The sequence below is a fragment of the Ranitomeya variabilis genome, chromosome 4 (genome assembly GCF_051348905.1).
Source record: "Ranitomeya variabilis isolate aRanVar5 chromosome 4, aRanVar5.hap1, whole genome shotgun sequence".
Lineage (NCBI taxonomy): Eukaryota > Metazoa > Chordata > Amphibia > Anura > Dendrobatidae > Ranitomeya > Ranitomeya variabilis.
Window position 1 is genome coordinate 483,547,296 of NC_135235.1, and position 16,794 is coordinate 483,564,089.

General features: G+C 41.8%; 1 protein-coding gene across 1 annotated transcript in view; it reads left to right on the forward strand.

Moving 5' to 3' along the window:
* LOC143765342 (fer-1-like protein 4) overlaps nt 1–16,794 on the forward strand; it is a 301,433-nt gene that overhangs the window by 55,974 nt on the left and 228,665 nt on the right. Inside the window, exon 2 of the mRNA XM_077251904.1 lies at nt 9,095–9,150. Within this exon, the coding sequence (XP_077108019.1) occupies nt 9,095–9,150 (56 nt within the window). The remainder of the gene's footprint in view (nt 1–9,094; nt 9,151–16,794) is intronic.

Below are 16,794 nucleotides of genomic sequence, written 5' to 3' on the forward strand. Positions count from 1 at the left end.
CTCATAGTCCTACGTGTAGAAAAATGCACAGCCCATTCTGGTACATGTTCCCCATCCTGGTATATGGCCCTCATGGTGATATATGGTCCCTATCCTAGTATATGGTCCCCATCCTGGTACATGTCCCCCATCTTGGTAAATGTAACCACCCTGGCAAATGTCCCTCATCCTGGTATATGTCACCACATCCTGGTATATATCCCTCTTCCTGGTATATGGTCCCATCTTGGTATATGGCCCCATCCTGGTATATATTTCCATCCTGGTATATGGCACTCATCCAGGGCCACATCTTGAAATATGTTCACTTCCTTGGTATATGTCCCTCATCCTGGTATATGTCCACATCCTGGTAAATAGCCCACATCTCGGGCCCTATCCTGCTATATGTCCCCCATTCTTCTATATAGCCCTCATCTATAGCCCCATCTTGGTACATATCCCCAACTGGTATATGTCCCCATCCTGGTATAGGGTCCTCTTCCTGGGCCCAATCCTTGTTTATGTCCCCATCCTGGTATATGGCCCTCATCCTGGTACATGTCCCCATCCTGGTATATGGCTTTCATTCTGAGCCCTCATCCTGAGCCCTATCCTGGTATATGTCACCATCCTGAGCCTTATCCTCGTATATGGCCACCATCCTGGTACATGTCCCCATCCTGGGCCCCTCCAGGCTGTCCTCGGTCCACAGAACAGTGGGACCACTATCCACGCTCACACTAAACAGTATGAATGCGAGCGTAACACTGAGTCCCTGCTGGACAAAGGAAAGAGGGTTTTATAAACTCAGGCCAAATAGGATACAAACGATTAACATGACATAATATCTCCAATATACTTCACTGCTACAAAGTAATCAGCTGCAGAAATGTTTTTTTAGGCCATGTTCACATGTTCAGTATTTGGTCAGTATTTTGCCACAGTATTTGTAAGCCAAATAAGGAGTGGAACAATCAGAGTAAAGGTAAAATAATAACATGCACCACTTCTGTACTTTTCACCCACTCCTGCATGAGGTCCAAATATCAGTTTCCTCAGCTCAATTCTTTTTGGAGCACACTTTAGGCCTGGTGAAAACATATATATTCAATGAGTCAACATGTTCAACTTATTTACTTGGTTGCTTACCATGGACCTTGCTTATGTTAACAGGCAGCGGACACTTTATGTGCTGCTCAGACAGAACAGAAGAAATATCACTAAGCACATCTCTGGAAGGTCACTCGGGAATCCATTAAGGCTGGGATCACACATACGCGAGATACGGCAGAGTCTCGCAGGTGAAAACCGATCTCTGGCGCCAGCACTCCGGAGCGGAGCATGCAGCCGCACAGCAATACATGGAGCTGCACGCTCCGGAGTGCCGGCGCCAGAGTTGGGTTTTCATCTGCGAGACTCTGCCGTATCTCGCGTATGTGTGATCCCGGCCTAAGTGTTCTACTCAGACTGCACAGTGGGGAGCAGCTATCAGGTGTACAGTGTGCCAGGAAATGGAGCACGGAAAAGCCGGCAACATAGTTTTTACGCCTGACCTGCATCTCTGCACAGGTCAGGTGCATACTTTAATCAAATCTCCCAACTTTTCCAGAATAAAGATAAAGACCATGCCCTTAGCCGCACCCATTTATCACTTCTCTCTACCCTGGCAGGTGGAGATGTCAGAAGGGTGATTAGTGATCAGTCGCTTAACTAGAGTCTGATGGGCCCCTGTGCAAGATTTGGACCGGGGTCAGTCCCCATCCTGAATAAATTATATATATATACAGTCATGTGAAAAAGTTTGGGCACCCCTATTAATCTTAAGCTTAATGTTTTATAAAAATTGTTTTTTTGCAACAGCTATTTCAGTTTCATATATCTAATAACTGTTGGACACAGTAATGTTGCTGCCTTGAAATGAGGTTTATTGTACTAACAGAAAATGTGCAATCTGCATTCAAACAAAAGTTGACAGGTGCATAAGTATGGGCACCCTTATCATTTTCTTGTTTTAAATACTCCTACCTACTTTTTACTGACTTACTAAAGCACTTTTTTTGGTTTGGTAACCTCATTGAGCTTTGAACTTCATAGCTAGGTGTATGCAATCATGAGAAAAGCTACTTAAAGTGGCCACTTGCAAGTTGTTCTCCTGTTTGAATCTCCTCCGAAGAGTGGCATCATGGGCTCCTCAAAACAACTGTCAAATGATCTGAAAACAAAGATTATTCAACATAGTTGTTCTGGGAAGGATACAAAAAGCTGTCTCAGAGGTTTAACCTGTCAATTTCCACTGTGAGGAACATTGTAAGGAAATGGAAGAACACAGGTACAGTTCTTGTTAAGGCCAGAAGTGGCAGGCCAAGAAAAACATCAGAAAGGCAGAGAAGAAGAATGGTGAGATCAGTCAAGGACAATCCTCAGACCACCTCCAGAGAGCTGCAGCATCAACTTGCTGCAGATGGTGTCACTGTGCATCGGTCAACTATACAACGCACTATGTTTTTTTGCCGCCGTGCATAACGCCTTTTTGTATTACCAAACAACTCAATCTTGGTTTCATGAGTCCACAGGACCTTCTTCCAAAAAGAAATTGGCTTCTCCAAATGTGCTTTTGCATACCTCAGCTGACTCTGTTTGTGGCGTGCTGCAGAAACGGCTTCTTTCGCATCACTCTCCCATACAGCTTCTCCTTTTGCAAAGTGCGTTGTATAGTTGACCGATGCACAGTGACACCATCTGCAGCAAGTTGATGCTGCAGCTCTCTGGAGGTGGTCTGAGGATTGTCCTTGACTGATCTCACCATTCTTCTCTGCCTTTCTGATGTTTTTCTTGGCCTGCCACTTCTGGCCTTAACAAGAACTGTACCTGTGTTCTTCCATTTCCTTACTATGCTCCTCACAGTGGAAATTGACAGGTTAAACCTCTGAGACAGCTTTTTGTATCCTTCCCCTGAACAACTATGTTGAATAATCTTTGTTTTCAGATCATTTGACAGTTGTTTTGAGGAGCCCATGATGCCACTCTTCGGAGGAGATTCAAACAGGAGAACAACTTGCAAGTGGCCACTTTAAGTAGCTTTTCTCATGATTGCATACACCTAGCTATGAAGTTCAAAGCTCAATGAGGTTACCAAACCAAAAAAAGTGCTTTAGTAAGTCAGTAAAAAGTAGGTAGGAGTATTTAAAACAAGAAAATGATAAGGGTGCCCATACTTATGCACCTGTCAACTTTTGTTTGAATGCAGATTGCACATTTTCTGTTAGTACAATAAACCTCATTTCAAGGCAGAAACATTACTGTGTCCAACAGTTATTAGATATATGAAACTGAAATAGCTGTTGCAAAAAAAACAATTGTTATAAAACATTAAGCTTAAGATTAATAGGGGTGCCCAAACTTTTTCATATGACTGTATATATATATATATATATATATATATATATATATATATAGATATGCAGCTCTGCCGAAAATTAAGAGACCACTGCAAAATGTCCAGTTTGTCTGATTTTTCTCTTTATAGGTATATTTTTGAGTAAAATGTAAATTGTTCTTTTATTCTAGAAACTTCTGACAACATGTCTCCGAATTTCCAAGCAACAAATTTGTTTTTTTTTTCTGAAAAGGAAAAATGATCCAAATAAAAACAAAACAGTGCTTTCAAGCCTCAAATAACGCAAAGAAAACAAGTTCATAATCATTTAGAAACAACAATACTAATGTTTTACCTCAGGAAGAGTTCAGAAATCAATATTTTGTGGAATAACCATGATTTTTAATCACAGCTTTCATGCGTCTTGGCATGCTTTCCACCAGTCTTTCACACTACTTCTGGGTGACCTTATGCCACTCCTGGTACAAACATTTAAGCAGTTCTATGTTTGATGGCTTGTGACTATCCATCATCCTCTTGATTACATTCCAGAGGTTTTCAATGGGGTTCAGGTCTGGAGACTAGGCTGCCCATGACAGGGTTTTGATGTGGTGGTCTCTTAATTTTTGCCACAGCTGCTCGTATATATATATGCACCCCCCCTTCCTGGTATATACAGGTCCTTCTCAAAAAATTAGCATATAGTGTTAAATTTCATTATTTACCATAATGTAATGATTACAATTAAACTTTCATATATTATAGATTCATTATCCACCAACTGAAATTTGTCAGGTCTTTTATTGTTTTAATACTGATGATTTTGGCCTACAACTCCTGATAACCCAAAAAACCTGTCTCAATAAATTAGCATATCAAGAAAAGTTTCTCTAAACGACCTATTACCCTAATCTTCTGAATCAACTAATTAACTCTAAACACATGCAAAAGATACCTGAGGCTTTTAAAAACTCCCTGCCTGGTTCATTACTCAAAACCCCCATCATGGGTAAGACTAGCGACCTGACAGATGTCAAGAAGGCCATCATTGACACCCTCAAGCAAGAGGGTAAGACCCAGAAAGAAATTTCTCAACAAATAGGCTGTTCCCAGAGTGCTGTATCAAGGCACCTCAATGGTAAGTCTGTTGGAAGGAAACAATGTGGCAGAAAACGCTGTACAACGAGAAGAGGTGACCGGACCCTGAGGAAGATTGTGGAGAAGGACCGATTCCAGACCTTGGGGAACCTGAGGAAGCAGTGGACTGAGTCTGGTGTGGAAACATCCAGAGCCACCGTGCACAGGCGTGTGCAGGAAATGGGCTACAGGTGCCGCATTCCCCAGGTAAAGCCACTTTTGAACCATAAACAGCGGCAGAAGCGCCTGACCTGGGCTACAGAGAAGCAGCACTGGACTGTTGCTAAGTGGTCCCAAGTACTTTTTTCTGATGAAAGCAAATTTTGCATGTCATTCGGAAATCAAGGTGCCAGAGTCTGGAGGAAGACTGGGGAGAAGGAAATGCCAAATGCCTGAAGTCCAGTGTCAAGTACCCAGTCAGTGATGGTGTGGGGTGCCATGTCAGCTGCTGGTGTTGGTCCACTGTGTTTCATCAAGGGCAGGGTCAATGCAGCTAGCTATCAGGAGATTTTGGAGCACTTCATGCTTCCTGGCACCTGCTCACAGTGCCAAAACCACTGGTAAATGGTTTACTGACCATGGTATTACTGTGCTCAATTGGCCTGCCAACTCTCCTGACCTGAACCCCATAGAGAATCTGTGGGATATTGTGAAGAGAAAGTTGAGAGACGCAAGACCCAACACTCTGGATGAGCTTAAGGCCGCTATTGAAGCATCCTGGGCCTCCATAACATCTCAGCAGTGTCACAGGCTGATTGCCTCCATGCCACGCCGCATTGAAGCAGTCATTTCTGCCAAAGGATTCCCGACCAAGTATTGAGTGCATAACTGAACATTATTATTTGATGGTTTTTTTGTTTGTTATTAAAAAACACTTTTATTTGATTGGACGGTTGAAATATGCTAATTTATTGAGACAGGTTTTTTGGGTTATCAGGAGTTGTAGGCCAAAATCATCAGTATTAAAACAATAAAAGACCTGACAAATTTCAGTTGGTGGATAATGAATCTATAATATATGAAAGTTTAATTGTAATCATTACATTATGGTAAATAATTAAATTTAACACTATATGCTAATTTTTTGAGAAGGACCTGTATGTCCTTCATCCTGCTATATGCCCCTCATCCTGGCCCCATCCTGGTATATATATCGCCCATTCTGGTATATGTCCCTTATCCTGGGCCCCATTCTGGTATGTATATCACCAATCTTGGTACATATCCCCTGTTGTGCTGCTGTTCTTTACAGTATTAAAAAATAAACTATTATACTCTCCAGGGGCATACATAAAAGTCATGAGGCTCCATAGCAGAAGTATAATGTACCCCCCATAGTCCTCCATATGGTACAATATATCCCATAGGTCTCCATATAATATAGTGCACAGCCTATAGTCATCCATGTAGTGCACAGTCCATAATCATCCATATTAGTATCATACACAGCCAACATCCTTCATATAAAATAATGCACAGCCCATAGTCCTCTGTATACTCTAATGCACAGTCCATAGCCATCCATAAAGTATAATGCACCCCCATAGTGATCCATAAAGTATAATGCCCCTTATAGTCATCCATACAGTATAATGTACCCCATAGTAATCCATAAAATATAATGCACCCCACAGTCATCCATGAAATATGATGCATCCCATAGTCATCCAAGTACTAGTACGGCCACTGATTGCCCCGTCACATGTTGCTGTCTCGTGAGTGAATTGTGAAGCCGGCAGCTGACTTCGGCATGGGATGGGAACGCATGATGTCACTACCATGTGCCCCTGGTCATGTGCATGCCCACATCAGTCGCTGGTCTCTGACTGGCCGGCAGCGTGTATTGCGGTGCGCGGACCCAATGGGTCTGTAAGCCAAAAACACTTCAACTGAATGTTCGTCCAAGGATACATATCCAGCTGAAGTTCCTGTTGGTGTCTTCGGGCCCCTGATTCCTTGGGTCAGGTCATTACACCCCTGGAAGTGATTATTGCATTTTTGCTGCATTTTTTTATGCCCTTTCTCCATTATTTAATAAAGATTTGGTGCAGATGTGAAGCAATGTTTTTAATGTGTGTTTTTTATAGTACAGAAAATAATTGTTTCTGCAATTAAAAAAATTAACTGCAGGTTTTTTGCATGCATTTTTTTAAAGGCTCCACATAGAAGCCTTTAAAGAAAAAAAATGCACCAAAACCGCACAGTTCAGCGATATCTTAAGAGACACAGTGGGCACAGTTTTCATGAATTTACATCCAAATTGCTTGGACAGTTACACACAGTGGAATTTCTGTGCAAAAAAAGTATCAGAAAAAACACAACATTTACGCTACATGTGAACACAAACGGCCTAAATATCCAAGCAAAGTGAATGTAATTTCATGAAAACTCCTGCTCTTGGTGGAGCTAAAGACAATGTTGTACTGTAATAAATTACAGAATCAAAGCTTTTCTGCACCAATCTGCCCCAAAGATGCATAAAGGAATGCAAACGTGCAATACTCAGAGAAGATTTATGTTGCGTCGTGTTGTGTGGACACCTGTAGAAAAGGTGCAGAAATAAAGCAGTAGAAAAAATGCAGCGTTTAGCTTTGTGTGAATGTGGCCTCAGTGTTACATTTTTATTATATTTTTTATGGATTTAATGAAAAAAAAAAAATCAATCACGCCATTTACTGATAATCTGATCGCTGTATTGTGTGGGTTTTTACTATTACAGGGACAGCAAATATGTCTGTTATGTGCTGATTTGTGAGAGCACATTAAAAATTACATTATTGTACCTGTTTTTAATTACTTTTTAGTAACTTTACAGTTTACAGTCTCTTTACCTGTATAGTACAGGGATATACAGTAGAAATGCATTGATATACAATGTATCTCTATGTACCAGTATATCCTGCCTGTAAATTTAGAGACTGTGAGGCAGCTTCAATTCTCATATACTAATCAGTGCAGATCGTGGCTCATAGTTTTCACTGTTGTCTACAATAATACAGGTTGCGGATTTAATTCCCAAATTACAAGAGAAGAAAAAAAATTACATTTAAATTACATTTTTGTAATTGTTTATCATTATCTTTTAGTAATCTTATAGTAAAAAAAATGGCCTTTTATTTTCCCTCTAGAATACAGGTATATAGAAATGCACTGCTATATATGGATGTATCTCTATGTATCAGTATAATCTGCATGTGGGTTCACAGCCCTCAATGCAGCTTCAAGTATACTATATTTTCCTATGCTGACCAGTGTAGGTTGTGGGTTTGATTTCTGGGAGACTAGAGAATTGTTTATTCAATTAATGTGTGTGTCGGTCCCACCCTCGGAGGAGTGTGCAATGGTGATGTCGTAGAGAAGACAGAAGAGTGAGTGGAAGTCACGGCACAAAGGCTGGGACAGCGGGACTACCCCTTCAAATTGGGTCAGTCCTGCTGAATATGTGACGGTTGGGAGCTCTGCTTTAGTTTCTGTAAGTTTGCCTGTCCCTGTCTACAGACTGTACAGGGACAACAAAGGGGCCGCAGTTTGCCCAGTTCTGTGTTAGGATAATTCTACTAATCAAAGTAGATTTATGTCTGTAGAGGTCATAGGACAAGAATTGTAATTGATACCTGTTTTGTAGTAGTCTGAAATCCCAATGCTGAGAAGTCAAGCTTTGAATTCACATGGAAGTTTGTCTGGAAGTAAACTTTCAGCATAACTTACATGTGCTGTATTTGAAAAATTGTAACATTTTTAACATTATTTATTTTTTCATGATGAGCTATGTAAAAACATTAGTTTTTCAGTTAATTTAGCCTGTGCAAATATTGAATAAAAATTGGACAAAAAAGACTTATGTACCCATTTATGTGTCCCACAAACTACTGGTTGGTCCAGTAATCATAGTCTGTATAAGGACCATGAAATTTGGATGGATGACGTCGGCCTAACTGTACCACACAGCAATAAAATAATAAGTGAAGTCAGATGTATCTTTCACCACGTGGCCAAGATGAGGCTCCTTAATCACAGTTGCAGTGGCTGTGATATAGAATATCACTAGGGGGTTGTCATTAAAGGAGTTGTCCACTACTTTAAAAGTTAACCTTAATGAGCACATGGTAAGAATTATACAAACCTTCACTCACCTACAAGACCAGTGCTACTCCTCACCACTCTGTATTGTGTCCCCTGCTGATCTCTCAATCTCCTTGATTCCAGGATCGGATGTTGATGGTCAGATACCAGCAGGGGACAGCGTACTGAATAAAGGAGCACATTGGTGAACATGTATTTTTCATTTTATAGACCATGCTGGGCCCATTCAAAGTAAAGGACAACCTGCCTTCAATTTACACAAATTTACCTTATAGTCTAGGTGCAGGTGAAGGGGACCTATTTTTCCCAAATAATTCTGCTGCCTTTTTGTTATTCTGTTCTGTGGGGGCTCTATCAATGTTATTACTGTATCTGGATACTTTTATCACTATTTTTATTAATTGAATTTGTATTATCTGTTTGATTATTCAGTTTAGCCGCGCCTGCCTTTGATAAAAAGGGCAGGTACAGCTACTTTGCATTTTAAATAATGATCAATGTTTTTTTCCTTCAAAGGTTTTACCCACAAGACCAAAAAGAGGAATACTGGATCGATAGCTGATTTTGGTGAGGTAAGTCTCCTACTGGCATCCTACTGGCATTGCTTACAGAAAATTCTCATAGTGTAAAATGGAACTGAAATTGTGGAACCATCAGTTGAAATTGTGTTTATAACTCTTTCTGTACCCATCTACATAATAAAATATGATAGAAGGGGTCTGACTGCTGAGTCCCCCACTAATCCTAATAATGGAGGTTTCATATCCTTCATGTTAATAACGCAAGCGCTGTCTATGGTACAGAGAGAATGCCCAACAAAAGTGAATGGAGATGTCAAGAATGTGTACTACCGCTCCCATTGACTCATAGAAGTATAAGGAGTGGTGCTCACACATGCAAACTATCTCTCCATTTTCACAGGGGATAGGACCCCGGTTCTTGAGACTGGTGAGGATTCTACTAGTCGGCCCCAACTGTTCATACCTTTAGCACCAGAGGTGTAGCTAGGGTTTTGGTTCGGGGGGGGGCAAACTTCTGAGTGGTCCTCTAACCAGGTAACCTTAATTACAACTTGGTGACGCACCCTAATAGTGGATGTAGGAGAACCTCAGCAGATGACCACACTGTTGCTGAAAATAATGTCTATACAAAAACCAACATTGATATTACATTGATATTACCGCCATATGGTCAGTGGTAAATACCAGTACTACAGAACATATTAGTGATTACAGCACATGGTGACTTACAGCTGATGTTCTTTCTGATGGAATCGTTCACTTTTCCCGTCTTTTCTATCTGGCACAGACTGACATGACAACTTCTCCAACCAGGACTCGTCTGCAGAGAATACAACAAAGACACATTTCACTTCTCATATTCCAGCCATCACTATCTATTCCCAACCTGCACAAACTGCTTATCCTGCTGATATCCCAAATACTGAGCCGCTGCTGCCATATGTATCCCTATTACTGCACCTACTGTGTTGTTCTGTGTGACCTCTAATTCTAAAGCAACCCTCTAGAATATAGTAATGCCGGGTGCAAGTGCCCTAGAAAATAGTGCCCACACTTTGCCCACTAGAAACCTAGAAAGTAATAATCCCCTGTGTGCCCCTTTGATAGTCACAGTAACCCGAGTTCCCCTATAACAATAAGTGCCCACTTTACATTTAATAATGTCCCGAGTCTCCCCCCTGTAGAGCTCCCCTATACACAGTATAATGACCCCTCACTTTATAGTACCACACACACAGTATACTGATCCCTTAGTAGCCACCAAACTGTTTAATGGCTCCAACACTGTATGATGGCCCCCTCACTGTAATCTCCACACTGTATGATGAGCCCCTAAACAGTCTCCATATAGCATAATGCACCAGATAGTTCTCAATGTAGTATAATGCACTCCCCATAGGCCTCCATATAGTATAATGTACTCCGCATAGACCTCTATAGTATAATGCATTCCCCATGGGCATAGTCTATTTAGTATAATACACTCCTCATAGGCAGACTATATAGGGTATAATGCACCCCATAGGCCTCCATATAGTATAATGCACTCCCCATAGGCAGACTCTATAGTGTATAGTGCCCCATAGGCAGACTCTACAGTATTCTGCACTCCCCATAGGCAGACTCTCTCTCTCTCTATATATATATATATATATAGAGAGAGAGAGAGAGTCTGCCTATGGGGAGTGCAGAATACTATAGAGTCTGCATATGAGAGGGCACTATACCCTATAGAGTCTGCCTTTGGGGAGTATAATGTATAATGTACCCCCATAAGCAGACTCTATATTGTATAATGCACCCCTATAGGCAGACTCTATATTGTACAATGCACTCCCTATAGGTAGACTCTATATTGTATAATGCGCCCCCATAGGCAGACTCTATATTGTATTGTGCATTCCATTAGGCAGACTATATTTAGTATAATGCACTTCCATAGCCAGACTCTATATTGTATAATGCACTCCCAATAGGCAGACTCTATAGTATAATTCACCTCCCCCATAAGGAGACTCTATAGTATAATGCACCTCCCCATAGGCAGACTGTATAGTATAATACAACCCCCATAGGCAGATTCTATAGTATAATGCACCCCCCATAGGCAGACTCTATAGTATAATGCACCTCCCCCATAGGCAGACTCTATAATATCATGCAACCCCCACACAGGTAGACTCAATAGTATAATGCACCCCTCCATAGGCAGACTCTATAGTATACTGCACTGCCCCCATAGGCAGACTCTATAGTATAATGCACCTCCCCGCAGACTCTATAGTATAGTGCAGCACCCATAGGTAGAAAATATAGTATAATGCAGCCCCAATGGGCAGACTCTATATAGTATAATGCAGCCCCCCATAGACAGACTCTATAGTATAATGCAGCCCCCATAGGTAGACTCTATAGTATAATACAGCCCCCCACCATACGCAGACTCCATAAAGCACCCCCCACCAGCAGACTCTTGTTATGATCCTAGTGGCTTAGGATCACAAATCTAACCAGCTAAGTAGAAAATAATAGGACGAGCTCTGGGGATGTGGTAACTGGACTAACCGCAAACCTGATCCTAACCGCACACACTATAGGCAGCCGTGGAATGTTTCCTGAAATCCTAGATGTCTCTTCACGGCCTGAGAAACTGACTACCCCTAAAGAGAAAGTAAAGACCTCACTTGCCTCAGAGAAATCCCCCAGAGATATAGAAGCCCCCCACAAATAATAACGGTGAGTTAAGAGGAAAAGACAAACGCAGAGATGAAACAGGTTAAGCAAATGAGGCCCGCTAACGCTAGATAGCAGAAAATAGCAAGGGATCTGTGCGGTCAGTAAAAAACCCTATGCAAAAATATCCACGCAGAGAATGCGAGAACCCCCACACCAACTAACGATGTGGGGGGAGCAACTCAGCACCCCAGAGCACCAGCAAGCAGGGAAATCACATATTAGCAAGCTGGACAAAAACTCATCATATACTAGGAAACATCTTGAACACAGATGAGCAAAAATAAGCAAACAGAACTTAGCTTCTCTTGGAGAGACTGATAACGGATGTAGACAGGAGCAATCAGAATAGCACTGAATACAACGGCAACAGGCAAGAAATGAAGGACCAGGTGGATTAAATAGGAAACCTAACTAGCAGATGACGAGACAGCTGATCCTGCCAGAAACCTGCAAAATAACAAAAAGAGCCACCAGGAGGAGCCCAAAGAGAGAACTCACACAGTACCACTCATGACCACAGGAGGGAGCCCGGAAACAGAGTTCACAACAGACTCTATAGTATAATACAGCCCCCCACACCGTAGGCAGGCTCTATAGAAGGCAGACTCCATAATGTACCCCCCACCACAGGCAGACTCTATAGTATAATGCAGCCCCATAAAAACAGTAAATAAATACTAACCTCTATTCCTCCTGGTTCCTCTGCTGCTCTGAGCGCCCACACATCTCCGGACAGTGGGCGCCAAGTAGTGACATCATCGCGACCCCTGTCAGTGTCAGCGTCGGTGACATCAGACCCTGAGAGGGGATGATGGGAGAGGGAGCATAACGCTCCTTCTCTCATCAATGCGGTCAGATACAGTTGAACCTGCGATGACAGGCGGGGGCCCCCTGCTGGCACCGCCCCCCCGCTTGCTCAGGAACCCCATAGCGGCCAGGTGGCAGAGCAGGGAGATCGTGTCTCCCTGCTCTGCCGCAGTGTAACTGTATCGGTGCTGCTGTGCACACCGATACAGTACAGTAATGTAGCTCCGGGTGGGCCCCCTCAGAGCGTGAGGCCTGGAGCGACCACCTTCTCTGCCCCCTGATAGCTACGCTACTGTTTAGCACCTCTCCTGGATAGGTGATATATGTTGTCTATGGAATTTCCAGGGCAGCATGGTGGCTCAGTGGTTAGCACTGCAGCCTTACAGCGCTGGAGTCCTGGGTTCAAATCCCAACAAGGACAACATCTGCAAGGAGTTTGTATGTTCTCCCTGTGTTTGCGTGGGTTTCCTCCGGGTTCTCCGGTTTCCTCCCACATTCCAAAGACATACTGATATGGAATTTAGATTGTGAGCATTATTGACACATTATTGACCCATCGGGGACAGTGCCAATAATGTCTGTAAAGCGCTGTGGAATTAATGGTGGTATATAAATGAGTTAAATAAATAAATAAAATATTTGGTAATGCATATTCATTATTGCATGTGATGACGAGCGCTTCTTCAGTATAGTGGATGTCTACAATGTCTTTAGACATTAACAGTAAACATTAACCTGTTTGTTCATCTGCAGATGACGAAGATGAAGTTAGTCTTTCTTTCACCTGTGGTAAAAACATCTGCTTAGTGTACGTCCCTAACAAAATAAACTTTATAAACCTTTATTCTGGACGATCATTTCTGGACCAATTCATAAGTGTAACTTGTTTCTCTTGGATCCCAATGTAAATTCTGTAATAGGGCACCCACTAACTATAAATAAATTGTAGTACTGGTGTCTTATTATGACACAGGCTCTACTACTGCAGCAGAGTAGAGAGGACCTGATTACAGTGATGTGTCACATACTGAGCTGTGTTTTGATGTTTCAACACAGTCAGTGTTTTATGAACAGGAGTTCATCACTGGAGGACATCTGGCTTTTTGCATCCTAATCCAACACCGTCCCCAGTGCTGACTAGCAGCTTTCTGTCGTTATACACTGTACTCAGAATGCTGTGGTGTCACTTGCGGGATTGGGGCTGGTCTCACCTTGCCGGCTTTCCTCCTCACAACGCACACTGACAGTGTAATTTCTTGCTGGCTCGTCAGTTCTCATCAGAGTCGGTGGGTGAGAACACTGTCCCTGTGAATTCAAAAGAATATTGCACAGTGACAAGGTCCTACTGAAAGCGACCCAAGCTCTGTAGAGCAGGGACTAGCCCAGCCCCTGAAATCGACATTACTGATAATGCTTCGTTTCGGGGTGGGGACATAGGCTGCAGCAGTGACCGCAGCCTCTGCCCCCTTATGACGTCTTGTTAAATATCCCAACATGCACTGGGGGTTCTCAATAGAAGAAGATAAAAAATATAGCAGTTAGAGAGAGTAGATAGGTAACGATAGAGAATGTTTAGTTAAAGTATATTAGAAAAGAGATTAGATTATTTCATTAAATAGACAGATAGTTAGGATTAAAATAAATGTTAGTTTCAGACCACCCTTTTAAGAAGCACACCGTTCCCGAGTCTCTCCTCTTTCTGGTTGAATCTAGCGGTGTGTTTCTAAAATTTAAACTATGAGATATAAACTATAAAATTAAATATCCCTCCTTTCTTAAGAAAGGCGACCATTTTTAATAAGAGGTAAATTGCAAATTTGCTTGCTTTTACAAGCACTTTTCAATTTTAACCATTTAAGAACTTGAGACAACCTTTTTAAGAATGAGTCATGAGTCATTTTCGTGCCAAGGAAATACATTGTTAAGTAGTTTTCCCTTTAAACTCTGCATTATGATGTCTTCACGTTGTGCTAGTTTATTTGTTTAGTAGGTAGGTCAGGAATGACAGCATTGTAAAACTAGAATAGCCTACAGGGACATTCCTCAAGAGTCAGAGAAGTTGTGTAAACCCTTGTTCAGCCGACAGCTACCTCTCCCCACATGGAGCTTGTAAAGAAAGGGCAATATCTCCTATGTCATCAATAGTCAACATGTTCTCACTATCTCGAGAGGCTCACACATGCATTGTATTGTCAGCCAAACCGGCCAGATATATGTGGAATGGAATGAAAAATTATCTGAATGTGGTATATGATGTAGTCTTTTAATCTGCAGGAAAACAGTTTGCAAGGATTTTTTTTTGTTTTAACTAAATAATGTGTAATCATTCTAGAATGAAAAGTTTAACAGCTGCCTAATTTAGTTTGGACTTGTGTATCATAGAATCATAGAATCATAGAATGTAAGAGTTGGAAGGGACCTTCAGGATCATCTGGTCCAAACCCCTGCTCAAAGCAGGATTCACTAAACCATCTCAGACAGATGTCTGTCCAGCCTGTTTGAAGACTTCCATTGAAGGAGAACTCACCACCTCTCGTGGCAGCCTGTTCCACTCATTGATCACCCTCACTGTCAAAAAGTATTTTTCTAATATTTAATCCGTGTGTCCTCCCATTCAGTTTCATCCCATTGCTTCTAGTCTTTCCTTGAGCAAATGAGAATAAAACTCTTCAGTGTGACGGCCTTTCAGATATTTGTAGACAGCCATTAAGTCTCCTCTCAGTCTTCTCTTTAGCAAGCTAAACATTCTTAAATCCTCTAATTGTTTCTCATAAGACATTGTTTGCAAACTGGTCACCATTCTGGTAGCTCTTCTCTGAACTTGCTCCAGTTTTTCAGTGTCATTTTTAAAATGTGGTGCCCAGAACTGGACACAGTATTCCAGATGAGGCCTGACCAAGGAGGAGTAGAGGGGGATAATTACTCCATGTGATCTAGACTCTATGCTTCTCTTAATACATCCTAGAACTGTGTTTTCCTTTTTTGCTGCTGCATCACACTGTAGACTCGTGTGCAATCTGTGATCTATTATTATACCCAAGTCTTTTTTACATGAGCTGATGCTTAGTTCTATTCCTCCAATTCTATATATGTTTTTTTTTCATTTTTATTGCCCTGATGTAGGACTTTGCATTTCTCCCTGTTAAAAACCATTCTGTTAGTTGTTGCCCACAGTTCCAGTTTGTTTAATAATTAATAATAATAATCTTTATTTATATAGCGTCAACATATTCCGCAGCGCTTTACAGTTTAACAGTTTCAAACACAACAGTCATAAGTAACAATGTTAACAATACAATAATTAAAGCAAAATAAAAGGACCCTGCTCGTGAGAGCTTACAATCTACAATGAGGTGGGGGAGATACAAGGTAGAAGTGTGTATTTACAATGATGGTCCAGCCATCTTCAGGGGGTAGAGGATAGATGGAAGTAGTGAATGGGCTACACACACACACGACTTTGATTAGGGAACGTGATAGGCCGTTCTGAACAAATGTGTTTTGAGGGAGCGCCTAAAACTATGCAAATTGTGGATGGGCCTAATTTCTTGGGGTAAAGCATTCCAGAGGATTGGCGCAGCACGGGAGAAGTCTTGGAGTCGGGATTGGGAGGTACGGGTTAGTGCAGAGGTTAGTCGAAAGTAATTTGCAGAGCGCAGTGGTCGGTTAGGCTGATAGACAAAAATAAGGGAGGAGATGTAAGGGGGTGCCGCACTGTGGAGAGCTTTGTGAGTGAGAACAAGTACTTTGAATTGGATTATATAATGAATGGGCAGCCAGTGTAACGACTGGCAAAGAGCGGACATATCTGAATATTGATTAACTAGATGGATGACCCTGGCTGCTGCATTAAGGATAGACTGGAGAGGGGAAAGTCGAGTAACGGGGAGGCCAATTAATAGAGCATTACAGTAGTCCAGGCGGGAGTGTATCAGGGCAACAATGAGGGTTTTTGTTGTTTCCATATTGAGAAAAGGGCGGATTCTAGAAGTGTTCTTTAGGTGTAAGCAGCAAGAGCGGGCAAGAGTTTGTATATGGGATGTGAAGGAGAGATCGGAGTCAAACATAACACCCAGACAGCACGCCTGCTGTAGATTTGCAATTCTTCTTTGTCCTAACTTTCATTTAAAGACTGATACTGACTTAGAATAG